The sequence below is a fragment of the Melanotaenia boesemani genome, chromosome 9 (assembly GCF_017639745.1).
Source record: "Melanotaenia boesemani isolate fMelBoe1 chromosome 9, fMelBoe1.pri, whole genome shotgun sequence".
Classification (NCBI taxonomy): Eukaryota; Metazoa; Chordata; class Actinopteri; order Atheriniformes; family Melanotaeniidae; genus Melanotaenia; species Melanotaenia boesemani.
In genome coordinates this window covers 17,492,236-17,518,787 of record NC_055690.1, presented here as the reverse complement: position 1 = coordinate 17,518,787, position 26,552 = coordinate 17,492,236, and the positions used below count along the sequence as shown (strand labels likewise).

At 40.6% G+C, this 26,552-nt stretch overlaps 2 protein-coding genes across 2 annotated transcripts; one reads left to right on the top strand and one right to left on the bottom strand.

Annotated features, from left to right (window-relative positions):
* Positions 1–4,755: 4,755 nt before the first annotated feature.
* On the top strand, positions 4,756–10,623 carry LOC121646145 (vomeronasal type-2 receptor 26-like). The gene is given in 4 exon segments (XM_041995016.1): positions 4,756–4,759; positions 6,487–6,600; positions 9,711–10,496; positions 10,499–10,623. Coding segments are annotated over 4 exon segments (1,029 nt in total).
* Positions 10,624–20,421: 9,798 nt separating this feature from the next.
* Positions 20,422–24,632, bottom strand: LOC121646028 (extracellular calcium-sensing receptor-like). The gene is made up of 8 exons (XM_041994886.1): positions 24,424–24,632; positions 23,674–23,968; positions 23,296–23,585; positions 22,788–23,083; positions 22,158–22,363; positions 21,798–22,019; positions 21,581–21,704; positions 20,422–21,502 (listed from the first exon to the last, which is right to left on the bottom strand). Exons 1-8 carry the CDS (start codon positions 24,528–24,530, stop codon positions 20,598–20,600), a joined length of 2,445 nt encoding a protein of 814 aa, XP_041850820.1. The 5' UTR covers positions 24,531–24,632; the 3' UTR covers positions 20,422–20,597.
* Between the last annotated feature and the right edge of the window lie 1,920 nt (positions 24,633–26,552).

Genomic DNA, 26,552 nt, shown 5'->3' with positions numbered 1-26,552 from the left:
TGACTGAGCAAGATTAGAGCAGAAATAAATTCTTCAGGCCTCCGATTATCTGTGTACTAAATAACACCCCTGAAGTGCCAACATATTGGTATAGTATATGACTCTTCGACAGAAATTTATTTTACTATGAGTAAGCAGCAATCGGGGTTAGATCGGGAAAGAGAAGTGCTCTTGGCATTCCTTTCTTTAAAAAAAAAAACACAAACAAACTTTGGCCTGACGTGCTGTTAAAAGCTAAGGATTGATCAGAAAGGTAATTAGCAAGTAATTTCCTTACTGATGGGGGTTGATTAAGTTCCATATACTCTTTTTTACAGGTAATCTTTTAATGGAGGAACACTCTCATAACATTTCCTCCTACAGTTGGAGCAATTTGGAAAACCTTCACGCTGCAGTTTTTGGTGTTATCTCAAGATAAACTTTTAAGTTTGACAAAGACTAATATGTCTGACAATGGACTTTAACCAATGACTCATTCACAGAATTACACATATACACCATACAGTGTGTGCAGAATTATTAGGCAAATGAGTATTTCTTCTTCTTCTTCTACTTAATGGCAGATCGCAACCAACGTTTCAGGTGCATACTGCCACCTACTGTATCGGAGTGTGTATTCTTAGGGTGACTAGTTCTTCAGGTTACAGGCTAATGTCGTATAGATACAAACAAAAAAAAAAAAAAAAAAAACCTACAATCTATGCACTAACCCTGTGCTCTTAATAAATCCCATTAATGCCTTATTGCAGTCTTTGGCGTTGTCACCCTTTCCCAAGATTCCCTGCAAATCCCAGCCCCTGCCTAGCATGTACAACTTGTCTTTCAGTATATTCCTCTGTGTTACAAATCGTCTACAGTCCATTAACACATGCTGCACATTTTCTATGACACCACATACCTCACAGTTATCTGTTTCCGCTTTACCCATTAAATACAGTGTTGCCCTCAGACCCGTGTGTCCTAACCTGAGCCGTGAACACACTACCTCCTCTCTCCTATCCCTGCCCTTAGGTACCTCTACCTTTACTGACTGTTGGATGCTATACAGGTGTCTCCCTTCTTGATCTGCGTCCCAGTTAGTTTGCCACGCTCTTGTTACTGCTGCACTAATCAAGGATTTTGCCTCCCCTCTTCCAAATGAAACTTTAATTATTTCAGTGTTGGACAGTTTTAATGCTCTCTTTGCTATTTCATCTGCTCTTTCATTTCCCACTATGCCTACATGTGCAGGGATCCAACAAAATTCCACAACCAGGCCAACTCTCTGTAAGCGAAACAGGATCAGGTGAATTTCCAACAGCAGGTCATCTCTACATGTTTCTTTGGCGTTAAGACTCCATAGCTGCTGCGGAATCCAAACAGATGACAACTCTCTCAGGCTGAATCTCCTCTATCCATTGTAGCGCAAGTATGATGGCCACTATTTCTGCTGTGAATACTGATAAGTTATCTGTGATCCTTTTGCAGATGGATACATTGAACTCTGGAATGAATACTCCTGCTCCAACATGTCCAGATACTGGGTCATTTGAGCCATCGGTGTATATGTTTAAGTAACTGTGGTATCTCATCCTCACATACTCCTCTGCCATGGGACCGGTGTCAGTTCCTTTCCACCCTTTCCTTCTCTCAATGAGCTTACTATCCACCCCTGGTACCGGAAGGATCCAGGGGGGCACATTGCCCCACACCAAGGCCGGACTATACTCAAGCATGTCTAGACCATATTGTGAAGCTACATCTTCAATCGTCCACCCAAACCCTTTACATTTTTGTTTTTGCAGGTACTCCCAGCAGTCTGCAAGCACACCTGTAGCTGGTTGCTCTTCTACTGAACCTTTTAACTTTACTCAGTAGACAAGAGACAACTTGAGCCTTCTAAGTCTTAACGTCAGCTCCCCAGCTTCCACCAGCAAAGAGTTTGTGGGGGTTGTTTTCACTGCACCAATACAAATCCTCAATGCTCTATGCTGTTTACGGTCTATTTTTTCCAAGATATGATTGGCCGCCACTCCATACACAATACAACCATAATCTATACATGATCGGATCAGGGCCCTATAAATGCCTAATAGTGACTGCTTGTCTGCTCCCCAATCATAACTCGACACAGCCCTCATGAGGTTCAGCACCTTCTTACATTTGGTTTCCACTTTACTGACATGTGCCTTCCAGAGACATTTTTCATCAAACCACAGACCAAGATATTTAAACTCCTTAACTCTTGCTATGCTCTGCCCATAAATCTTGAGGCTGACATTAGCTACTTTCCTTTTCTTAGTAATAATCATGTAGCATGTCTTACTGACGGACATTTTAAAACCCCAATCATACGACCACTGCTCAACTTTGTCAATAGCGGCCTGGACTGAACTGACAATATGGTTGACATTCTTCCCTCTCTTCCATATGGCTCCATCATCAGCATAGAGGGATGATCCAATGTCCTTGCCAACATTTGTAAAAATGTCATTAATCATGATATTGAATAATATTGGGCTGATCGAGCTGCCCTGCTGTACTCCATTCGAGATGCTGTACTCTGCTGAGAGGTCGTCTCCCACTCTCACTCTAAATGTCCTATTAGACAGAAAGTCTAGGACCCAGTTGCACAGTCTGCCCCTAATGCCCAACCTTTCCAATTTAATAAGGAGTCCTTCTCTCCACATAGAATCATACGCTTTCTCTATATCAAAATATACAATAACCAGAGCTTCTTTATTATTAACAGCTTTCTCTGCCTCGTTACTGACTTTAACAAGCGCACCTGTAGTCGATCTACCTTTCCTAAAGCCGCTTTGACAAGGGCTAAGCAAACCTTTTTGTTCCAGAAAATATGTCAGTCTGTTAGCAATGACTTTTTCCATCCATTTTGCCAAGTGAGAAGTTAACGCTATTGGCCGATAATTTCGTGCATCAGCCGGATCTTTGCCAGGCTTACTGAACGGCAGTATCAGAGCGCTTTTCCAACTAACTGGCATTACTCCTTCACTCCAAATCTTGGTAAATAACCTGAGCACAACATTCAGTGCCTCATCAGACAGCTGCCTGAACATGGCGTAACATAGCTGGTCCTGTCCCGGTGCGGAGAACCCTGTTCCGTGTAGGGCTTTCTTTAACTCCTGCAGAAAAAAGCCCATATCAAGTGGAGTCCCCTCCCTGGGCTTTTTCTTAGTTACGTCCGTATTTACTCTCAAAATGTCTTCTTTATGCTGCCTATGAGCTGGGTCTAGGTGATTCCCACTGTGAATGCCTGCAAACTTTTTGCCTAGCAAGTCAGCCTTTTCTTTATTTGTGATAGCCCGGTAGCTCCCCTCCACAAGCACTGGCACTTTAGCATTTTGCTTTTTCCCAGTCATTTTCCCTATCATGTACCACACATCCTTTAACTGAAGTTCTCTGCCAATTGATGAGCAGTATTCTCTCCATGCATTCCGTTTTCATGACTTAACTATTTTCCTTGCGTTTGCTCTCTTTCGCTGATATTCTAATACACTATCTTGGTTATAGTGCCTCTTTAGGTTTCTAAATGCTTGGTTCCTTTCCCTAATAGCTTTTTTGCATTCTTCGTTCCACCATGGAACTGCATTTCTTTTCCAACCATGTCCACTGCTAGGAATACATTGCAATGCTACATTCAAGAACATAGTTGTAACTGCCTCTTTGCAGCTTTCAACATCATCATTCATCGCCAGTGCCTCACAGGCCTCCAAACAGCATGCTCGGAACTTTCCCCAGTCTGCCTTGGCAAAACACCATCTATCCACCACCTGCGGCCTCAGCCATGATTCTTGAATGCAAATAACATCCGGGACAACATCCATTTCTGTCACTACTTTTTTAAATTCCTGTCCATTAGCTATTAAGCTTCTGGCATTCCATTGTAGGATATAAAATACCATAATTATTTCAATCAGCCTGAGATACTCCATCAGAACTAACAGGATTTAACATTTCGTGAATTATTTCTGCCTTTGCCTCTCTGATTCCCAGAAATTCCGCTGCTGCCTCCACTACTGTCTTGATTCTGTCACTTTTCCTCTGCTGCTGAATTGCTACATTAACCGTCTTACATATAAAAGCAACAAAGCTGACTTTGTCCACAAGCAGTGTGTCTTTATTGATTCCCTTTATACATGGATCTGCCTCCTCTTGCCTTTTGGGGTTGAGAGCTTGCGCTCCAGAGACCATCACCTGTGGTGTTGGGCAATTACCTTGTTCCGCTTGCTTTACTTTTTTAGCCGCATCAGCATAAGATACTTGATTGGTAACTTTGTATTTCATGATTTCCCTTGCTTGCCTCTGCGCTGGACACCCCCCATAAGCGGCACTGTGTTCCCCACCACAGTTGCAACATATAATTTTTGCCTCTTTGCCACACTTGCCATACTCGTGCTCCCCACCACATCTGGCACACCTTAGCTTTCCCCTACACTGCATTGCAGTATGTCCAAATCTTTGACACTTAAAACACCTTAGGGGTGCTGGGACATATTCTCTGACATCGTAGCTTAGGAAGCCTAAAGTAACTCGTTTAGGGAGAACGTCTTTAAACTCTAAAACGACTGAGAGACTGTCAGTCTTAACACCGTTTCGTGCATTAGCAGTCTAGAGGCTTTCACCACTCTCCCTCCTTTTACTTCTTGTAACACTTCATCCATTGACACTTCCAAGGGCACATCCCGAATCACCCCTCTGCGCTTTGCTGCACTTCCTGGAATATGAACAGTAACTCTTTGCCCACCAAGAGAGTCTATGCGTAAAAATGAGTCCCTTTGTGCTTTATCCTTTGCAAAAACCAGCAGCCTCCTGTTATTTAGAAACTTGGCAAAACTAAACTTCCCCATCTGCTTCTCTATATCCTTCACCATCTTAAATGGATGAAAATGTGCCCCTCCCTCTTTGAACGTAACCATGACTCTCCATTCATTTTGCCTGGTCTCCACTCTATCCTCCCAACTGTTAGCTTTAGCCTTTCTTGTCGCTTCCTCACTCTCCGATCCCGATCTAGCACTCACAGAACTTCCACTCCTCATTTTCCTTTTCTTACTGGCTTCCTGCCATGGCATGAGAATATCTTCTCCGTCCGAACTGTCACCCATAATAAATACAGTCACGATACAGTTGTTGCTCACCCACCACTCTTGTCACGACCAAACGAACTTACCAAATGAGTATTTTGATCACATCATCCTCTTTATGCATGTTGTTCTACTCCAACCGGTACAGGCTTGAAAGTCTACTACCAATTAAGCATATCAGGTGATGTGCATCTCTGTAATGAGAAGGGGTGTGGTCTAATGACATCAACACCCTATATCAGGTGTGCATAATTATTAGGCAACTTCCATTCCTTTGGCAAAATGGGTCAGAAGAGAGATTTGACGGACTTTTGAAAAGTCAAAAATAGTGAGATGTCTTGCAGAGGGATGCAGCACTCTTAAAATTGCCAAATTTTTGAGGCGTGATCATCGAACAATCAAGTGTTTCATTCAAAATAGTCAACAGGGTCGCAAGAAGTGTGTTGAAAAAACATGGCGCAAAATAACTGCCCATGAACTGAGGAAAATCAAGCGTGAAGCTGCCAAGATGCCATTGGCCACCAGTTTTGCCATATTTCAGAGCTGCAACATCACTGAAGTGCCAAGAAGCACGAGGTGTGCAATACTCTGAAAAACGACCACCACTGAACAAGACACACAAGATAAAACGTCAAGACTGGGCCAAGAAATATCATAAGACTGATTTTTCTAAGGTTTTATGGACTGATGAAATGAGAGTGAGTCTTGATGGGCCAGATGGATGGGCCCATGGCTGGATCAGTACAGGGCATAGAGCTCCACTCCGACTCAGACGCCAGCAAGGTGGAGGTGGGATACTGGTATGGGCTGGTATCATCAAAGATGAGCTTGTGGGACCTTTTCGGGTTGAGGATGGAGTCAAGCTCAACTCCCAGTCCTACTGCCAGTTTCTGGAAGACACCTTCTTCAAGCAGTGGTACAGGAAGAAGTCAGCATCGTTCAAGAAAAACATGATTTTCATGCAGGACAATGCACACGCATCCAAGTACTCCACTGCGTGGCTGGCCAGAAAAGGTCTAAAAGAAGAAAAAATGACATGGCCTCCTTGTTCACCTGATCTTAACCCCATAGAGAACCTGTGGTCCCTCATCAAATGTGAGATCTACAGGGAGGGAAAACAGTACACCTCTCTGAACAGTGTCTGGGAGGCTGTGGTTGCTGCTGCACGCAATGTTGATCGTGAACAGATCAAGACACTGACAGAATCTATGGATGGCAGGTTTTTGAGTGTCCTCGCAAAGGAAGGTGGTTATATTGGTCACTGATTTGTTTTTGTTTTGTTTTTGAATGCCAGAAATGTATATTTGTAAATTTTGAGTCGTTATATTGGTTTCCCTGGTGAAAATAAATAAGTGAAATGGGTATATATTTGGTTTTTGTTAAGTTGCCTAATAATTATGCACAGTAATAGTCACCGAGAGCTATCCTCCAAGTACCCGCATTGCCAGAAAAAAAGGACAGCCTAAGTGCTGTTTTGACTGTGTCCCATGTTCTGAAGGAAAGTTCAGTAACACAACAGGTTAGTATCACTGTTTTTTATAGTGCCCATTTTTATCATCATCCATCCTTAGACATTGCTGTGTTCATAGAAGGAGTTTAATTATATACAAGAAAGTTACTAAAACTATCTAATATTAAAAAAAAAATAGGGCTGTGCACATTAACATATTATCGAGTTAACACATTATTGATTAATGCCTTTTTTCATTGTTTATTTTTTATTTTTTCAAACCTCTTGTTCACTGGCCACATGCAGAGGCTTGCAGTCCATCTCTTCCACATATCTTGTCCTGCTGCAGCAGTGCGTCTGATGTAATCAGGAGAGAGCGGGCTTATTCAAGGAGTAGTACACCCTAAAACGTGTTTTTTGAGGTGTAAACAACATAGTATTACATAACTGTGATGAAAACCACATATATATTGCTGAAAAATTTGTAAGTTTTTAATTTCTTCAAAAAAATGGGATTTTGTCAGTAAAAACTGACTCATGCCGCCCCCTACAGGGTAAAACCATTTTTTTTCTTTTTTTCTTTTTTTTTTTTTCCGTGATGTAAAGCTGTACTTGGTGCTTCTCTACATAACTAGAAAATTGTGAAAACCTCACAGCCCTCTGCTCTCCGGATGCAAATGGGCTGGTCCTTGCCTTGCAGGTATAGGAAACAACTCCCACCGACGCATATGAACAGGTGCTAACAGCTCAGACTGGTACAGTTCAGGACCACCTTGTTCTTGTGGCGCTGAGGGGAATCTGGAAGGGAAAAGTCTTCCACCTCAAATACCGCTCTGTGGCTTAGGTGCTTTGTGAATCTCGCTTTCCATCATGCTAGTGGCTGCTGAGGTGCTGTCTGTCAATCAGCCCACATCTCCCACCCCAACCCTTGTAGTTTCAGTCATTTTTCAATATTTGGCAGTAGGCTTACGCAAAAAGTCGAGGGTGTAGGTGTAGTTACACTTTAAAATGAATAGAAGTTTTCTGTCTGGCACTTAAGAAAGAAGTAAAAGAACACTTGTTTATCTTTCTCCATCCAAACCCATGAGACAATGAGAAAATGTAGTTTTTTGTTTGTTATTGTTTTTGTTTTTTTTCACTAATCCTGTTGGATATAAGTTTTGAGGCAAGACAGCAAAGGTAAGACATTTTATGACATGAAGTATAAATTGGGCCAGCTTTTGCCTCTGGTTTGGTAAAACTTGGTCATAGCAAGACAAAAAGAGTTGTGGAATCTGTGAGATGTATGCTTTCAGTAGAAGAGTGATTTGTCCGTATTCAGGTGGACAAGGGGAGCCATAATTTGTGTTTACATATTTCTTTGGACTTTGTGTACCTGGTCTTTTAATTGTTTGTTGTCTTAACTGTGTTTGGTGGTCATAGAAATGGTTTAACTGAGCTGTTGCCTAAGATTCTGGACATTCTATGGATACCACACATGTTTATTGTTACATTTACAGACCTGATGTTACAACCAAAACCAGATGTTAATCCCTTAACTCCCAGTACCAGAGGGTGCAGGCGCAAGAGGTTAAGCTAAACAGAAAAAAAAAAAAAAAAAAAAACTGAGAAATCACTAAAACCTTAATTTGTTATCAAATCTATGTTTAAAAACAGTAGTTAGTTCTTTAGCATTTTAGCCATGTATTAAGAGCCATTGTGGAAGGTCCAGAGAGCCACACATTTTAAAATGAACTAGTTCAGTTCATAGTTTATAATTCAAATTTTTGAACTATGTTCACAGCTCTAAAGATGAACTAGTTCAAAGCTCTTTTTCCCCAATATGTTGCTGCAAGCTATTACCCTCAGAATACTGGCGTTTTCCTATTGTTGCCACTCATTCAGTCCACACTCGTGGCCAGCTGCAGCTTTCACTCCTAAAGTATAAAAACATAAGGAAAAACTTAAAATTACGAAACTATCTGAGGTAGGAACCAGGTTCAGGTAGGAAACAAAGGGTGTACCTCAAAGTGCAATATTTAAAGTGCATTTTTATTATTTATCTTTTCATTAAGTCACTTTTCAATTTTCTTGTGAATGTATTTTTTTCTGACTTGTTTGTCCAAAGAAAAGTTCTAGAACTTGGTCATAAATGTGCAAAATTCAGCCCAAAAGTATAAGTACAAAACAAATAAAAAAAGACACGCAAGACCATATGTCATACATTTGTCACGTTTATGAAAGCTGAGGGTTCCTCTTTCCTCAAAGGCTGCAGGCCTCCAACAATATACGGCAAAAGGTTTTCCAGCTGTGGCTGGAGATGAAGACAACGGCGCTGCTGCTACTGTACGCCGCTATTTAGTTTTGGGTGGTAGAGTATCTGCTTTAGCACGCTGTTGCTTTACATTGTTTTTAGTGACATTTAGATCACGGACCTTGGAAGGCTAGGCGGGTGATTTATTACAATAAGCCGTTTCATGTTTGTTGTTGATGTTGTTAATGTCCGGAGTTGCTTCTTTACACCTGGCAAGATTTCTCCCTCCTGGATCATCACTGAACTTTTCAAAAAATTATTTTAAGTGATCATACAAAGATGCTGTTGTGATCATTGAGGCAGAGCTGCTGCTGCTGCCTTCAGTGGGTTTTGCCTCCATGTTTCACAATTTGGTGACGCATGCGCAGTGCAGTGTGGTGGCTGGTGTTGCCAGATTTTGCCTGGAAGGCTCCATGGAAATCTGGCACTTTTTTCACAAACTTCAACTGTTAGAGGACGCCGTTTACAAACGCCAGAATGAGCCCGCTCACAATAATGTTCATCAGGCAAAAGACAATACGCTCAGTTCATGTTTACGCAAAATATAAATTATTATTGTTAGAATTATGATTATTACAATTATGAGTATCTGTATTGTGCCTGAACAATCATTCAATGAGGACTCAATGTTCAATGACATAATTGTGTCATGTCAGTATAGTACACTCTTCCCAGCAAAAAAAAATATGCTACTTAGATATGAAAGAAAGAAAGAAAGAAAGAAAGAAAGAAAGAAAGAAAGAAAGAAAGAAAGTACATCAGTCACCATTTTTGTTATTTTACAGTCTCGTGCTTTCCTCTTACTAACCTGATTGGGCTAATTATAAAGGTGAGCTTTCTTCTTTTTTTTTTCTTTTTTCTGTTGTTTTTTTTTTTCTTTTTGTAGATTCTGTGGAGTGCATCAGTTGTCCAGAGGATTTCTGGTCCAGCCCTCAGCGTGATCACTGCATTCCTAAAATAACAGAGTTCCTGTCCTATCACGAACCTCTGGGTATCTGCTTGACAACTGCTTCATTGCTGGGAACATTTATTTGTACTGTTGTTTTAGGGATCTTCACCTGCCACCGCAGCACACCTGTGGTACGAGCCAATAACTCAGAACTGAGCTTCCTGCTTTTAGTGTCACTCAAACTGTGTTTCCTGTGTTCACTGCTTTTCATCGGACGACCCAGACTGTGGACATGCCAACTGAGACATGCAGCATTCGGGATCAGCTTTGTGCTTTGTGTGTCATGCATCCTGGTTAAAACCATGGTGGTGTTGGCTGTTTTCAAATCCTCCAAGCCAGGAGGTGGAGCCAATCTCAAGTGGTTTGGTGCGATGCAGCAGAGAGGAACAGTTTTTGTTCTTACTTCTATTCAAGCAGCAATCTGCACTGTATGGATTGTCACAGTCTCGCTAGTCCCCCATAAAAACACACAATACCACAATAACAAGATAATTTATGAGTGTGTTGTTGGGTCTACAGTAGGTTTCGCATTGTTGCTGGGCTATATTGGCTTACTTGCTGTCATCAGTTTCCTGCTTGCATTTCTGGCAATGAATCTGCCAGATAGTTTTAATGAGGCTAAACTCATCACATTCAGCATGCTGATCTTCTGTGCTGTGTGGGTGGCCTTTCTTCTTGCTTATATTAACTCTCCAGGCAAATATGCAGATGCAGTGGAGATATTTGCATACTGTTCTCCAGTTTTGGTCTCTTGGTGGCACAGTTTGGAGCCAAATGTTACATAATCTTGCTGAGACCAGAAAAAAACACAAAGAAAGCTATCATGGGCCACACTACCAACAAGACATAAAAACAAATAAATATTCAAATAAACATTTCAGATTTTCTCATGACTTATCTGCCCTTCAAAGCTATAATATTGCACTGTAATGTATATTGCCTAACAGCCTGGCCTAATTTTTTTAATAGAAAATTAAGATTTAAAAAACATTTTTGGAGCAATTAAATAAGTTTTGCTAACAATCTTGTGGTTTTGGTTTGTCAGCATTGTCGGACTTGGTATAAAGTAAATGGCTAACTTTACAACTACTGATTTCTTTTTTTTATCTTTATTTATCCAAAATAAGCAACACAAATGGGGTGTGACCCAGAAATGGACTACGCTCCTGTGAGGTCGCCATTCTGGGGGGCCAGACTGATGGTCTGGGCACCTCCTGGGAGACCCAGTTCTTATGTTGTTGCTTGGACTGCTTTGGAGGCCAGAAAAAGGCAAGGCTCGAAAAGACCTTGCCTCACACCACTGTCAACAACAACACAACATCCTCCCTCTCTAGCGCCCCAGCCCTCATCTCCATTGTCTCCATGAGCTCAATGGCCCACGTCTCCAGTGTCGTTTTCAGCTCCACGGCCAATGTCTCCTGAGTTGCCTCTACCTCCATGTCTTTTGTGTTGCTTCCAGCTCCACAGCATCCTATGCCAGTTCCCAGGTCCCTTCCAGCATTTAAGAGTCCCACACCAGCACCCAGGTCATGTCCAGGCCATCAGCTTCCCACGTCATGTCCAGTGCTTTGGCAGTCCTTGCCACTGACACTGCCCACACATAGCTTTGCTCCTGTTTTCTTGGAAACAGGAGCAAGGAGGAAGCAACGTCCGAAGATGGGACACTCATCCACTTCAAGTCTATGTTTTCAAAGGGGTGCTGGGATGAGTCATTCCTCATCCAGCTCGAGTCCATGTTTCCAAATGGGTCCTGGAAAAGAATGTTCTTCCTTCTCCTTTGGTCCCCGTCTCCAAGGAAGTCACTCCTCCTCCAGTGTGATCTTCAACTTGTTTATTTGGTCCTACCTCTTTTCCTAATGGGTGTTGTGAATGATAAAAAGTTACAAAACAATTACAAAAAAAAAAAAAAAAAAAACAATGTTTGATCCCATTAACATAATACTAAGTATGACAACTGGAATGTTTCCATCAAAATACAGTTATATAAAGTGTAAAACTGCCCAGTCTTTCAATCCTAATGTGTTTTTAATTGTCTCTCTATTCCATGTATAGCTTGTACATTATCTGCAAAAGGTAAACTTCACCACATCATTTGGTGACCAGGTGTCCTTTCCGGAGAATAGGGATGCATTACCAGTTTATGATGTTATGAACTGGCTGTGGCTACCTGATGGAAGAACTAAAGTTCAGATCGTGGGCGAGGTGAAGGGTCAATCTCCAGAGGTGAGGAACTCACACTTGATGAAGATAGAATTGTCTGGAACTCTAAATCAAAAGAGGCAATTTCTTTTTTTCAGAATCTATCTATAATTAATTTTCTTCTTAGATCATGGGAGTGTAGCGTAATGCCTCGATATTAATATAACCTCGGCGGTAGAAATTAATATCAAATCAATGAAAATTATGACTGTGATTTTCCTCGAATTGGGGCACCACTCTTCTGTGTAATAATTGAATAATCCACGGTCCAGAAGAGAAAACCGTGAGCAGGATTGCAATAAAATTGATTTTAATTCAGTCTAACTCTCATATCTGAAGTGGCGAATTCAACGTCTGAAGGGACCTTGATTCCATCCAAAATTAACCACGGAAACGATTCTAACTTTCAAAATGTAACAATTTATTACCATCAATAATCAATTAACAGCAAGGATAAATCAATGTCAGAAAGTATGAAATTATCAATATCGCTTTAGAGACACTGCGGGCCTTCTGTTGCGCCGGGAGGGTAAACCAGCTTAAAAGACAGTAGAAAGAAAGCAGCACAATGAAATAAACAAGGGTAAAAAGACAATCAAATTAAATCAGGGATTATAAAGAACTTGATATCTGTATCTTACGCAGTTTGGAATATGGGAAAATAAACTAACTAATGAGTAACCTTTAATTCTAATCGGAACCTAGCGAAGTAGACGGGAATTTAGGAAGACAATTTAGAATAGTCAATTGAATTAAAGGAATGACTAAATGAATTTTGGAGTGGAGAGTGACTAAAACTCAACGTTTCAAAGACACCAGCTAGACCCAGTTGGAGGCTCTGTTCGGTCTTACTTGGAGCAGGCGGTAGGGCCTAGAAGCGGGGTTCGGGTACGGCGTCAAGGTGGAAGAATCCCTGATGTCGTCTGGTACCCGGCAGAAGACAGCCCGTCCGCAATGGTTTGGATCAGCTTCCAAGACGAACCGGGTTGATTCCCACGCTCCACTGACACAGTGGTGGCAATTAGCTGGTGTGGTTCCAGAGGCTTGGAACCGTAACCAGAGTCTTGTTGTTGGAATTGTCCACAATTGAGCGTTATGGATCAGAACGCTTCTGGCGGAGATTGGCTCTGATAAACTGAACTTTGGGCTGACTTCCCCAAAGTTCTTCTCAAAAAGGAAAACAATCAAAAATGCACTAAGTTAGAATATCTCTCGCGCTGGACGCAAAAGTTGTATATCTTGGTTGCGTAGCAACGGGTTTGGTTGCTTTGAGCAAAAATGATCAAAAACATTAACGAATAACACTAACAAAAGACAAAACGAAATTGAACGTTCTAAGACTTATTCCATGGATTTGTTTCTCGTACAGATCTGTTTTAATAGGTACCTATTATTTTCTCCTTCTTCTTAACTCATTCTCCTGTAAACTTTTCTTAACTCTTCCTCTTCTTCTTCTTCTTCTTCTTCTTCTAAATTAAAATCTCTGAGTTTCTGGTAATATTCTCTGGCTAAGGCGGGGTTTGGCGTGGTTAGGCCAATAGCAGTGTAGAATATTGGAGCGGTTGAGCTTAATTTACATACAAAGGCCTAGACGCTTAATAACTGTGGATGTAAGAATAAACTTATTTTCCCATATGCCAGTTCAAACAGAAAGTACACTTATAAAACACATTTCATAAAACAGATGAATATCCTGTTTGAAAGATAAACACACACAACTTCCAGTTATTACAGGCGGTTAATTATCCATGAGATATAAACAGATTTATACCATTTCATTAATAAAACGCAGATATACTTTGGCAATCCGTTACCTGTAAATGAAGTTCACATTTACAATCACACACTATCAGTTCTGTTATGGATATTTATGGATAAAAGTTTCTGTAAACTGTTTTAAAGTTTGGTTTGGGATCCCGATAGCAAACCTTCAAACGGCCAACAGGAGGGGTGTTGATCCGTGGCAAGGATCCCTTGAATTGTAACTTTGTGACCGTACATAGCAGAGAATCCATTCAAAGTTACCATTTATACTTTCCTAGGATGTGGGACCAATTTAAACATTTATTATTACAAAAATTCAACCGTTAAAGGCAGTTTTGAAGACTATAGGTTAAACAGTCCTGTAAGAAAAGGGTTGTTATTTCTGACACTTCTTGACAAAGTCCATCTGTGGAAAGAATGTGGTCTGGCGTCTTAAGGTCCATTTCAGGTTGATTTACATGTGCGAATGTCTGGGGAAGGGGGCCTTAAATGTTGATAATCACCAAAAGGTTTGAGATGTTCCCTGGTACGGTTGACACTCGGCCCTGAATTAACTCAGCTTAAGGGTGTTTCTTCTTTTTGAAGTTAATGAGTTAGAGTTTTCAGGTCGGATGGCCAATCAAGTCTCCTCTGAATGCAAAGTTCCTGTAGACTGGGGAACTCAGTGTTAGGTCAACAATTGTCCATCTGGTGGTGGACAGGAATTTCCTCTGGGTCGCAAAACATGTAGATAGGAAGAGCAGACTCTGGGTGATACCAAAGTCTTGGGGCCTAATGCTACAGGAGATTATGAACATATTAGGGAAGGCAAGGCAAATTTGTTTGTATTGCAAATTTCATGTACAAGAAAGTTTAAAGTGCTTTACATAAAACATTAAAAGTGTTACAACAGGGTGCAAGAGGCAAGTGCATTAAAAACAAACTTTAAAGAAATTAAATAAAAACAGGGAAAAAAATTGCATTTTTGTGGCTACGGCTACTGATTTTGAGCTACTTCAGCTCGAAATCAAAGGATGCTAGTTGGGCAGCCCAACATTGTTCAGTAGCCCCAAGTTTGGCAGACGACAGGTGGCGCAGTGGGTTGTTGTCGGTATAGACCTCACATCTGTGGCCCAGCAGGCTTTCCTGAAGTTTTTCAGTCATTGCCCACTTAAGGGCCAAAAACTCCAACTTCATAGAGCAATAGTTAAGCATATAACGCACTGTGGGCCTCAGCCCATGACTAGCATAAGCTATTGGCCTAATTTTGCCATTTTGCTCTTAGGATAAAACGGCGCCAAGGCCACCGTAGCTGGCATCCACCTCCAAGATAAATGGGAGCCAGGACTGGTGCAGAGCAAATTTTGGCTTTCAATGCCTCAAAACTATGCTGACACTCTCCTGTCCAATGACTGGAGACAGTTTTATCTGCTTGTGTGGAATGACAGTGCAGCCAGCTTTGCAAACCCCTCTACAAAACGGCGGTAGTAGCTAGCAAATCCAAGAAATGAGCGCAGTTCTGAAAGTGTGGCAGGAGCAGCCAACGAGAGACTGCCTCATTCTTACTGGGGTCCGTAGACACTTTGGTCAGAAATTATATGACCCAAGTAGCATACCCTCTGCTGAAAGAAGGTGCACTTATTGAGCTCTACCTTAAGCCCTTCATGCTGCAAGCGCTCCAACACCATACACAATCTCTCTGAATGTTGATCAATAGTGGAAGAGAAAACCACAATGTCATCAAGATAAAACAGCAGGAACTGGCACTGCTGGTCCCCAAAAATCTGCTGCATCAACCTCTGAAATGTGCTGGGAGCACTGCAAAGCACAAATGGCATGCGGTTCCACTCAAAAAGGCTGAAAGGGGTGTAAAAAGCCGTCTCGGGAAGATCAGCACTGGCTATTGGAATCTGGTTGTACCTGCTAGTCAGGTCCATGGTGGAAAACCAACAAGCACCTGTCAGGATCCAAAGACTTGTTAATACAAAGTAAAGGAAACGCATCCTTTCTGGTTTTACTATTCAGAAGCCTATAGTCGACACACATCCGGGGACTGCCATCCTTCTTTTTAACCATTACAGTGGGAGAGGCATATGGACTGCTACTCTCTCTAATGATTTGCAACCCAAGCAGTTGATTGATGTGGTCTTTAACAACCTCATACTCAGAGGGAGGAATACGATGATAGCGCAGCACGCACAGGGATTTCATCCTCTAGAGGAATCTCATGAGCAATCAGGTCAGTGCAACCTAGATTCCCGTCATGAGCTGAGAAGACCGAGCTATACTGCCAAAGGAGAGCCCTCACCTTATCCTGTGCTTCTGCAGGCAAATTACCCAACTCCAGTGCTACTATCTGATCCTGGACCGAGGAGGAAACTGACTGCAACGACACAGTAGCCACCTGAGGGGGCACCTCACTGATGCCAGCAGGTAGGCTTACCATCTGTACCTCTTCTAAGGACCCATCAACTGCACGAGGGTAAAGCAGTACATCAGAGGACCCTACGTTCATAAGGGGAATCGTTCTTGACCCCATGGCTTGAAGTGCTGGCAAAAAAGAGACTCTGCAATGGTTGACACCATAGATCCGGTATCCACCAGGCAAAAGATAGAAACTCCACCCATACGCACACCTAAATGTGGACATGATAACAGCTTGGATCACCTGCAAAACCTGAGCCCACAACTGCCCCGCCTGAAATGTGGGTCTGCAGTTCAGGGGGTGCTAGTTTTTTGGCCCCTTGGCAGGAGGAAATTGCCGGCTCTGCTGCGGATGGTAAGGAACATGGGCACCATCACAGTCCCTCTCCAGGTGACCTGGCAGCTGGCAGCTGGCACCTCCTACAAACTATTGTGCCACAAGAAGCGGTACGGTTGGACTGTTGGAGGCCCTGCAGCTGGGAGATGCTTAGAGTCAATTTATTCAACTGCTCATGCTGTAACCTTAGCATATCACTCAACTCCTGCAGTGCAGAAGCTTCTGCAGCCTGCAGTAATACCCACATGAGTCTCTGACACAATAACCAGAGTGAGAAGCACTAGACGGACAAAACAACAAACAATTTGCAGCCATGGCTGCAAGACTACCTGCACCATTCAGGAGGGGAAGCTTCAGATGCCAGGAAGTGATTTAACCCCAGCCACTAGCAAGCAAGAGTGGCAGCATGTACATCCTGCTTGCCTTTTATATGGTCCTCCCCTCCAGTAATTGGCTGAAAAATGCATATTGCCATCAATAACACGTGTATCCTGCTACATTTAGGTCTGACTCTGGGAACAGAAAGTAGACTTGACCCTGATGACCTGAGGGATCTGGTTGGTTCATAACAAACCAGAAGATCCTGAATGTATTTTGGTCTTAAACCATTCAGTGCTTTGTAAACTAACAGCAGGATTTTGAAGTCAATTCTTTGAGAGACAAGAAGCCAGTGTTAAGATCTGAGATCTGGAGTTAAATGGTCTACTTTCTTGGTCTTAGTGAGGACTCGGACAGCAGCATTCTGGACTAACTGCAACTGTCTGATGGACTTTTTAGGGAGACCTGTGATGACAGCATTACAGTAGTCCAGTCAACTAAAGATAGTTGCATGGACAACTTCTAAATACTGCTGAGTCATCAGTCCTTAAATCCTCAATATGTTCTTTAAGTGTTAATAGGCTGACTTCACAACTGTCTTAATATAACTGTTAAAATTCACGTTTGAGTCCCTGACTATGTCAGTGTGGGACCTTATTCTTCTTAAGCTTAATTCTTGATCAATTTTATGTTTTTGTATTATTTTTGCATGAGCTTGGCTATTGACATTTGTGTGGATTTTGTGGGGGGGGTTTATATTTCTCTTGCTGTATTTCTAATTGAATGAGTGTATAAATCTGGACATAATTGAGAACAGCTGATTTCAGTTAGGTCCTCACACCCCCCTGGCTCCGGATTGGACAATGAGTAATAAGCAGCCTCTTGTTAGGACAGAGGAAGGCAAGGCAAAGCAAGGCAAGACAATCAAATATATTTGTATAGCACATTTCATGTACAAGACAATTCAAAGTGCTTTACATGAAACATTTAAGCAGGGTGCAGTAAGCAATACAAGTGCACAAAGAAAAACAAAGATTAAAAGAAATGCAATTAATAAAATAAAAACAGAACGAAGATGCTAAAATAAAATAGATCTTGTAAAAAGAAAATAGAATAAAATAGATGTCTTGTTTAAGACTATTAACCGCATTCTTAATGCCTCTCAAACACCCTGCTTAGAGGCCTCAGTTGAGGTTTGTGAGAAGTTTTCTCAGTTCTTTGTTAATAAAATAGAGAGCACCGGGTCCCTTATATCTCCTTCGACCCATGACCCGTCCATTCTCCTTTTTGCCACTGTTGTTTTGAATACTTTTGAGCCTGTCAATCTAACCTTTTTGGAAGAACTGATAGGATAGGTCACATGAAACCCTCTGGTTCCCCACCAGACCCATTTCCACCTAGGCTTCTTAAAGAAGTTCTTCCCACCTTGGCATCACATATTCTGGACATTATAAATGATAGCCTAATTACTGCGAATGTACCAGTCAATTTTAAAAATAAAGTAATACAAACCCTCATTAAAAAACATGGTCATGATCCTACAATCCTTTCAAATTTTAGGCCTATTTCAAAGCTTCCTTTTTTCTCCAAGGTCCTGGAGAAAGTAATTTATGGTCAGTTAAAATCATTTCTAGAGGCATAGGATATTCTTGAGGTGTTCCAGTCTGGTTTTAAAACTCAGCACAGCACAGAAACAGTGCTGGTCAGAGTTTTTAATGATGTGCTCCTAATGACAGACTCTGAACCCTGTGTTGGTTTGGTCTTGTTGGACTTAACAGCTGCCTTTGATACTGTGGACCACTAGATGTCTCGTTTGGAGAACTGGTGGAAATCCAGGGATATGCCTTGCAGTGGCTCAGGTCATACCTGTGTCCGTATCAGATGTGCTGATTTATCCACAGTGCCTCTTACTTGTGGGGTCTCCCAAGGTTCTATTCTTGGGTCTCTCCTTTTCTCCCTTTATCTCCTCCCACTTGGGTCCATCCTCTGTAAGCATGGCATCGTTTTTCATTTTTATGCTGATGACAGCCAGATTTATATGCCACTAAAGCAAAGTAATGCTTACTGCATAAAACCACTTTTATGTTGTATTAAAGAAATAAAAGCATGTTATGTTGTAATTAAAAAGAAAAAAAACCTGGATGTTCCTGAACTTTCTTCTTTTTAACCATAGCAAAACTGAGGTGCTGTTGCTTGGCCCAAAGGATGTTTCCTCAGCTCGCTTAGACCTGTGATCTTGGGTCAGTATCTCAGGCCTACAGTGACTAACCTTGGTGTGATGCTGGACTGTGCTCTAACGTTTGATGTACAGATCGTGAAATCCAGCTTCTTTCAGCTTATACAACTGTCTAAAGTCAAGTTGTTCGTCGGTCGTCATGATTTTGAGAGTTTAATTCATGCTTTTATCATAAATCATTTAGGTTACTGCAACACATTTTATGTCGTGATCAGTCAGTCAACTCTTGCCCGACTGCAACTCGATGCAGCTCGGCATCTCAGCTCTTAACCGGCACCAAAGAACAGGAGCACATACACCACTTTCCAAGTCTTTGCACAGCTTACCTCTTTCATTCCGTATTGATTTTTAAATTATTTTATTTGTTTTTAAATGTCAACAAGGCCTCGTCCCACAATATCTCTATGACCTGCTCCAGCCCTACAGTCCTGCACGCTCCTTTAGGTCGACAGATCACTTCATGTTAGTTGTCCCTAAATCTAAAAAGAATTCCAGAGGGGACCACTCCTTTTCAGTTGTTGGCCCCAAATTTTGGAATGCACTGCCACTGCATCTTAGACACGACGAGTCTCTCTCTGCTTTTAAATCCTTTGTAGGACATACCCTTTTTTAATTGGTTTTTACCATAGCTTGAGTGGTCAACTTTTTCAATGTTTTTTTATTTTTCGTTTATTCTTTATTGTTTCATTGTGTGTTACTGCTGCTAGTCCATTTATTGTTTTTATGCTGTTTAGTGTGTTATTTAAATAGCTTAAGACACTTTCGTCAACGTTGATGTTTTAAAGTGCTTTATAAATAAAGTTGTTTGGATTGGATTCAGAATTAGGTGTTTACAAAGTAATTTTGAGTAGTATTTAAGTTTTATTCAGAATAAATGGGGATTTAAAACTCTCATGTAATCATGGCCAGCTTGAGTGGTCGACTTTTTCAATGTTTTTTTTATTTTTTGTTTATTCTTTGTTATTGTTTCGTTGTGTGTTACTGCTGCTAGTCCATTAATTATTTTATGCTGTTTAATATGTTATCTAAATAGTTTTTAAGCTCGGGCTGTGTACGTCACTTTGGTCAACGTTGTCGTTTTAAAGTGCTTTATAAATAAAGTTGGTTTGGATTGGATTGAGTCATTCAGAATTAGGTGTTTACAAAGTAATTTTGAATTGTATTTAAGTTTTATTCAGGATAAACAGGGATTTAAAACTCTCATGTAATCATGGCCAGTTACCCAGGAGAGGGTGTATGTGTTCACACCCCCTACAGAACTTTCTCACCCACTAATTGAAGATGCCTGATTGAAGGCTCTGGGGAAAAAAAATCAAAGAACTTAATTCTTCCACATTACGCTTTTGAATATACAGATTTTATTTAATATGTTCAGCACATAAATAAAAAAAAAAAAAACATTTGACAAAACAACAGCTGAAAGTGTCATTTATAAATTGCAGTGTTTAACTCAGCAAGATATAGAGTAAAAAATTTAGCTGACCAATAAATGTAAGCATATCAAACTGCAGTATATTTAATGTGCCATTTCATCATCTTCTTGTATTATTTCTAAAGTTTTAATGTGCTACAATTGATTTTTGTTCATCAAATGCTTCTTGGTGTTTTTCTCTGGCTGAAATAATATGATGAAACACTTTGGAGCAAAAAGGCACAGAATTAGTCCAAAACTGGAGGCCAGAATAGCAAATATCTCCACAGCCACAGTAAATTTCCCAGGAGAGCTGACATATGCTGGGATGAAGGTGATCCAAACAGCACAGAATATCAACATACTGAAGGTGATCAGCTTGGCTTCATTAAAGTTATCAGGGAGTTTCCGAGCCAAGACAGCTAACACAAAGCAGAAGAAAGCCAGCAGACCGATGTACCCAAGCACGGCCCAGAACCCGACAGCAGAACCTAACGCACATTCCAGAATGATCTTCTCCCTGTATGTAGTGAGATTTTTCACTGGGAAAGGAGGGCTCACAGCCAACCAAATAGTACATATTAAAACTTGAATAAAGGTGAAAGAAACTACAGTCATCCTTTGCTGTAGAGGACCAAACCATTTGATCATGTTATTACCTGGAAGCGTAGCTTTAAAAGCCATTAAAACTACTATAGTTTTCCCAAGAACACAAGAAATGCAGAGAACAAAGGTGATGCCAAACGCTATGTGCCGCAGCATACAAGACCAGTCAGAGGGCTCCCCGATGAAAGTCAGCGAACATAAGAAACACAGAGTCAGAGAGAAGAGCAGCAGGAAGCTCAGCTCAGAGTTGTTGGCTCTAACAATGGGAGTTGTCCTGTGATGAAAGAAAACAGCTGCTGTTATGATGGCCAGACAGGCGCCACCAACAGAGAATACAGCCAGGATGATTGACAGGACTTCATCAAATGAAAGAAACTCCACAGGTTTGGGGAAACAGGTGTTTTTCTCTGCATTCGGCCAGAATTCCCTGGGACAAGGGAAACAATCAGGAGAGTCTGAAAAACACACGAATAGTACTATTAACATTCACATATGTGATGTTTCAGATACACATGGAAAACATGTTATTTTACCTGTAACATTACTAATTTCTCCCTCAGGACAGGGTTTACAGTCATAACAGCAGATGGGTTTTCCTTTCTGCAGCACTTTACGAGTTCCCGGGAGACACCTGTCAGTGCAGACTGATACCGGCACCTGTCACAGAGACACAAGCAAAGGGAATATTTTATTGTTTCTGCAACACAGATGTTACGAAGCAGCTCACCAGCAGTTCATTAGACTGATTACTTGCATGCCACCATCCATCCAGGTTAGGTTTCTAATGATACGAAACTCTTGACCTATTGGCATCGAAGCATCATAGAACCCGACTGTCACTAACTCAATAACTCCACTCTTATTCTTCTGCCAGTTGATCAGCTCATACAGAGCCGGTGGATCCCCATTAGCATCAAATGACACTACATAACCATTCCGGGAAAAGTTGACTTTCTTCAGCTCAGTTAAAATCTGTAAAGATGATGTGCAAACAAGAAGCAGAAGATAGAAATTAAATGTCAAACAATGTCATTATTACATTTTCATTTAGAAATAAGTTAGACTACAGGTAAAGAAAGAGAGCAGGGGTGACTTTTCTTTTCATCTGACCTGTCTGGACTCCAACCTGGTGTGTTTGTTGCACTGGGTTGTGAAATTTGTTCTCTCACACACTGCATTGTGAATAGCATGTGCTATTGCATAAACAGCCTTGTAAACCATGTTAGTAATTCTCAACTGGGATGTATCAGTGTATGGGTGTTTGAGTGTATTTATGTCTTCAGTTCCATCGCAATCCTTTTTGACTGCAGCAGCACCTACAGAGACACAATCACAGTAGCCGGTGTTTCAAACTCTAAAAGACATATTGTATCAATATCTTTATATCTGATATATTTATGTACAAAGGCAAGTATATAGATATGTTCCATTTCAATTAATTAATTAATTAATTTAATTAATTTAATTAATTATTTTATAGCTTTGGAATACAGCTTAAATTATAGTATATTGTAATTATAGCTTGAACCTGTTAGAACTGGCGAGAGGACGTATTTAAAGGTTGTTATTTAAAAATAATAAAACATATTTTGACCTGTTATCATACAAAATAAAAGATCCATAAATGGAGATTTGCTGGTAAACACAATGCTTAAAGAAATACATGCATGAACACGCATGTTGAATGTTTGTTTCTCCACAAATAGTGGTGATACGCTCATTCTACAGTGCATTTCTCACTTTTTTCCAGAGTGCAGTTGAATGCATCCTCCCAGAACTCTGTAAGTGTTGGGGAGGCAGCCACTTCAGAAGGAGAGAGATCCATCAGGAAGTCTCTCAGACCTGGGATAACAGATCCTGGAATACCAACTCCAATGGCTCCTACACAGAAACTGAACCTCAGTAATTGTGGGTCTGCTATCCACGACTCACTGCCTATCCAGTGATGAGGTGGAGGGGGGTCCCGGGCCAGTTCCTCCAGCAGGACCTTCATGTCTCCCGTAGCTGCAAAGGCCACAACAACCTTAGCTGTAGACCTGCAGAGAAATTATAATATGTAACATTAAACTAACATGCAGCATTTTCTGTTATATGTAATTTATCTGTTTGAGTGTTTTACTCATTTTCAAGACATGTCATACTACTCAGACAATAAACTAAATACCAATCGTGTGTTATACTCATTTCATAGTTTGCTCTGCAGAGTATCAGTGCAAAAACCTCAATGCAAAATTAGTGATATGGCAACCTGCGGATAGCATCAGCTACTTTCTGGATCTTGCTTTGTGGGTCGTTCCTGTAGAAGGCTTCAGAGTATTCCACACAGATCCCCTCTCTGTATGCTGCTTTAAGAAAAGACGCCATGCCATTATTGCCATAGTCAGAGTCCGAGCGGACAGCACCTATCCAAGTCCAGCCAAACTGTTTCACCAACTTGGCCAGCACGTCAGCTTGGAACCGGTCGCTGGGAATAGTTCTGAAGAAATTCGGGTACTGCTGCTTATCTGACAGGCAGGCACAAGTGGCAAAGTGGCTCACCTGAAACAAAACATCTTTAAAGTAATATAAACTGAAGAAGTCAGAAGCATATTTTTAAAAAAAAATTCAAAAGATTCAGATTATTTACTTGGGGGATGTTAAAGGAGCTGATGATGCGTGAAATGCTGATGGATGGTGAAGATCCAGACTCAGCTACAACACCCATCACCATTCCAGATTGAGAACACTTATCACCTGTGTGAAACACAGGGTCCTGTCCGTTGGAGAGCTGAAATGCCACGCGCACAGCCATGGTGACTGAGGCGCACGAGTCGTGGATCTGATAACCAAGCCTGATGCCTGGCAGTAGCTCTGTGCTGTTGTTAATCTCCTCAATGGCAAAAATCATTACACGAGAGAAGAGCAGTTCACGACTGTTAATGCTGCACACAGATAAAGGTTATGTATCACTGTTTTCATACAAAATAAGGTCACTTCACCTTTTCTCAAAAACATACAACAAAGCAGAGCTGCAGCCTGGATTTGTGCAAGTTTTTGCTATGGGCCAAAAGGGATTATTGAATAATTAAATTATAATTTTAGGACTAGATACCAGTGCACCATTCCAACAGCCCCTACAGCTGAAAAATAATCATTTAAATATTAATTCTGAATGACCTGCAAAACAGCTGCTGAACAAAGTTTTGATTATGAAACACAAACATGTCCATTTTTAGTAGAAAGAAAGGAAGAAAGAAAGAAAGAAAGAAAGAAAGAAAGAAAGAAAGAAAGAAAGAAAGAAAGAAAGAAAATGAAAGAAAATGAAAGAAAATCATTACCCTTACAGCAGTCAACATGTTTGTTATTTTACAGTCTCTCATGCTTTCCTCTTACTAACCCGCCTGTGCAGCTTGGTGGCTCAGGCATGGTGATGTAGTCATGAATCATGATTTTCTCTTTGTAGTGAATTGAAAAAGCCCCTCCAATAATGTAGTCCCCATCCATGGAGAACGCTGGTAAGCGAGCAGTACCCTGCAGGCTACATTTCAATGATGAAGTCTCAGCAGTGACTCCATCATTTCCAGCCTCTCTCAGTCCAGTCCTGTACTTTAGATAAATCAGAGATTCACTAAAGGCAATAACTGAGTTCACCTGAAACAAACCTAGAGCCATTCTTAGGCCAAGAAAAAGAACTGAGGTCTCCATCCCTCTGGTGTCTGCAGGTGTGTCTTTTCCCAGGTTTATATAACCTTTCTATTGAACGTTAGCCTACTGTAAACAAGAAAGTGTGTGTCGTCACGTATTTTTTTTTCCTTCTTCTTCTTTTTCTTCTTAAAGTTATACTTTATTATTAAAAGTTATATAACTTTAACCTTTTGGACCTGTCTCTTTCCACCTAAATCAACACTGCAATAAGCACAAAATATCTCCCAACATTGCACCTTTTTGTGTCATAATACAGTTAAGTCTTACCTTTGTAATGAGTTTGATCATTCATTTTTCTCAAAATTTATTCTTCACACAGTTTTTGAACATTGAATATTATTTTTCGAGACAGGAACAACACACAAAGTTCAGGTAAATGTCAAGCTATACAGACACTGATGTAGTCTTGCTATAATACTGCCATCTACTGGACACCATATTAAAATTCAGTAATTGTATGAAAATGCAACGATGGACAAATCCTTCTGTAATTGTTTCTAAATGTTTGGTGTTTCAAAATGCTTGATTTTTCAACTTCTTGAGGTTTTTATATTTCTACAGCATGGTCATAACAGTATCCTAGAAACATCATGAGGAAGCTAAGCTACTCTTGAAGCCCTTTTGTCTTTTAAATTGTTTGCAAAGGAAATGGATGTGGTACTTTGCTGAAAATGACTCAATCTTTTAGTTTAGACTGAGCTGATGGTTTATGCTCTGCTTTTCATTTGTTTGTTTGTTTTGTTTAGTGTTTTTCATTGTGCAACACCGTTACTGTCACTTTTTATCCAGATGTAGTGGGGAGGGATGAATACTGCACTGATAAATTGTCACACTCTGCACACCAACAATGACTGAGCAAGATTAGAGCAGAAATAAATTCTTCAGGCCTCCAGTTATCTGTGTGCTAAATAACCCCCCTGAAGTGCCAACATATTGGTATAGTATATGACTCTTTGACAGAAATTTATTTTACTATGAGTAAGCAGATCGGGATTAGATCGGGAAAGAGAAGTGCTCTTGGCATTCCTTTCTTTAAAAAAAAAGAAACACAAACAAACTTTGGCCTGACGTGCTGTTAAAAGCTAAGGATTGATCAGAAAGGTAATTAGCAAGTAATTTCCTTACTGCTGGTGGTTGATAAAGTTCCATATACTCTTTTTTACAAGTAATCTTTTAATGGAAGTGCACTCTTATAACATTTCATCCTCCTACAGTTGGAGCAATTTGGAAAACCTTCATGCTGCAGTTTTTGGTGTTAAGACTTTTAAAGTGCTACTCTAGAACTTTTGTTTGGCTACAGTAATATTATAGGATTACAACATTAGCTATAATGCTACATTGCACTTCTTGTAAATTGTATTTATGCAAAAGAAATCGCTAACAGTTTTAACTACACAACACTTCTCAAAAAGTGATGCAAATTATTATTAACTGTGGTGATATTATGTGTGTGTAAAATAACTGCAATGCCTCCACTTTTTTCTGTTCAGCAGTGATTACACTGTTGGTAAGTTGATCTTGCTGGAATTAGATAAAGTGTTGAATTTCTTTATCTACTGGTCTTTTTTCCCCATTCAGCCTTCAAATATTAAATCATGTTACACTTCCTTTGTTGAACACTTAATTGAGGCTTAAAAATTATTTTCATTCAATCCTTTCCACACTAAGGAAGTCTGCAGCGGTCGTGCTTGCTTCTTTTTTGTTTGGTTGTGATTTTTTTTTGTTTTCTCATCATAACTGGATAATTTATCTTGGTATCTCAAGATAAAGTATCTAAGATAAAGTCTGACAAAGACTGAAATTGTGATGTGTCAGACAATG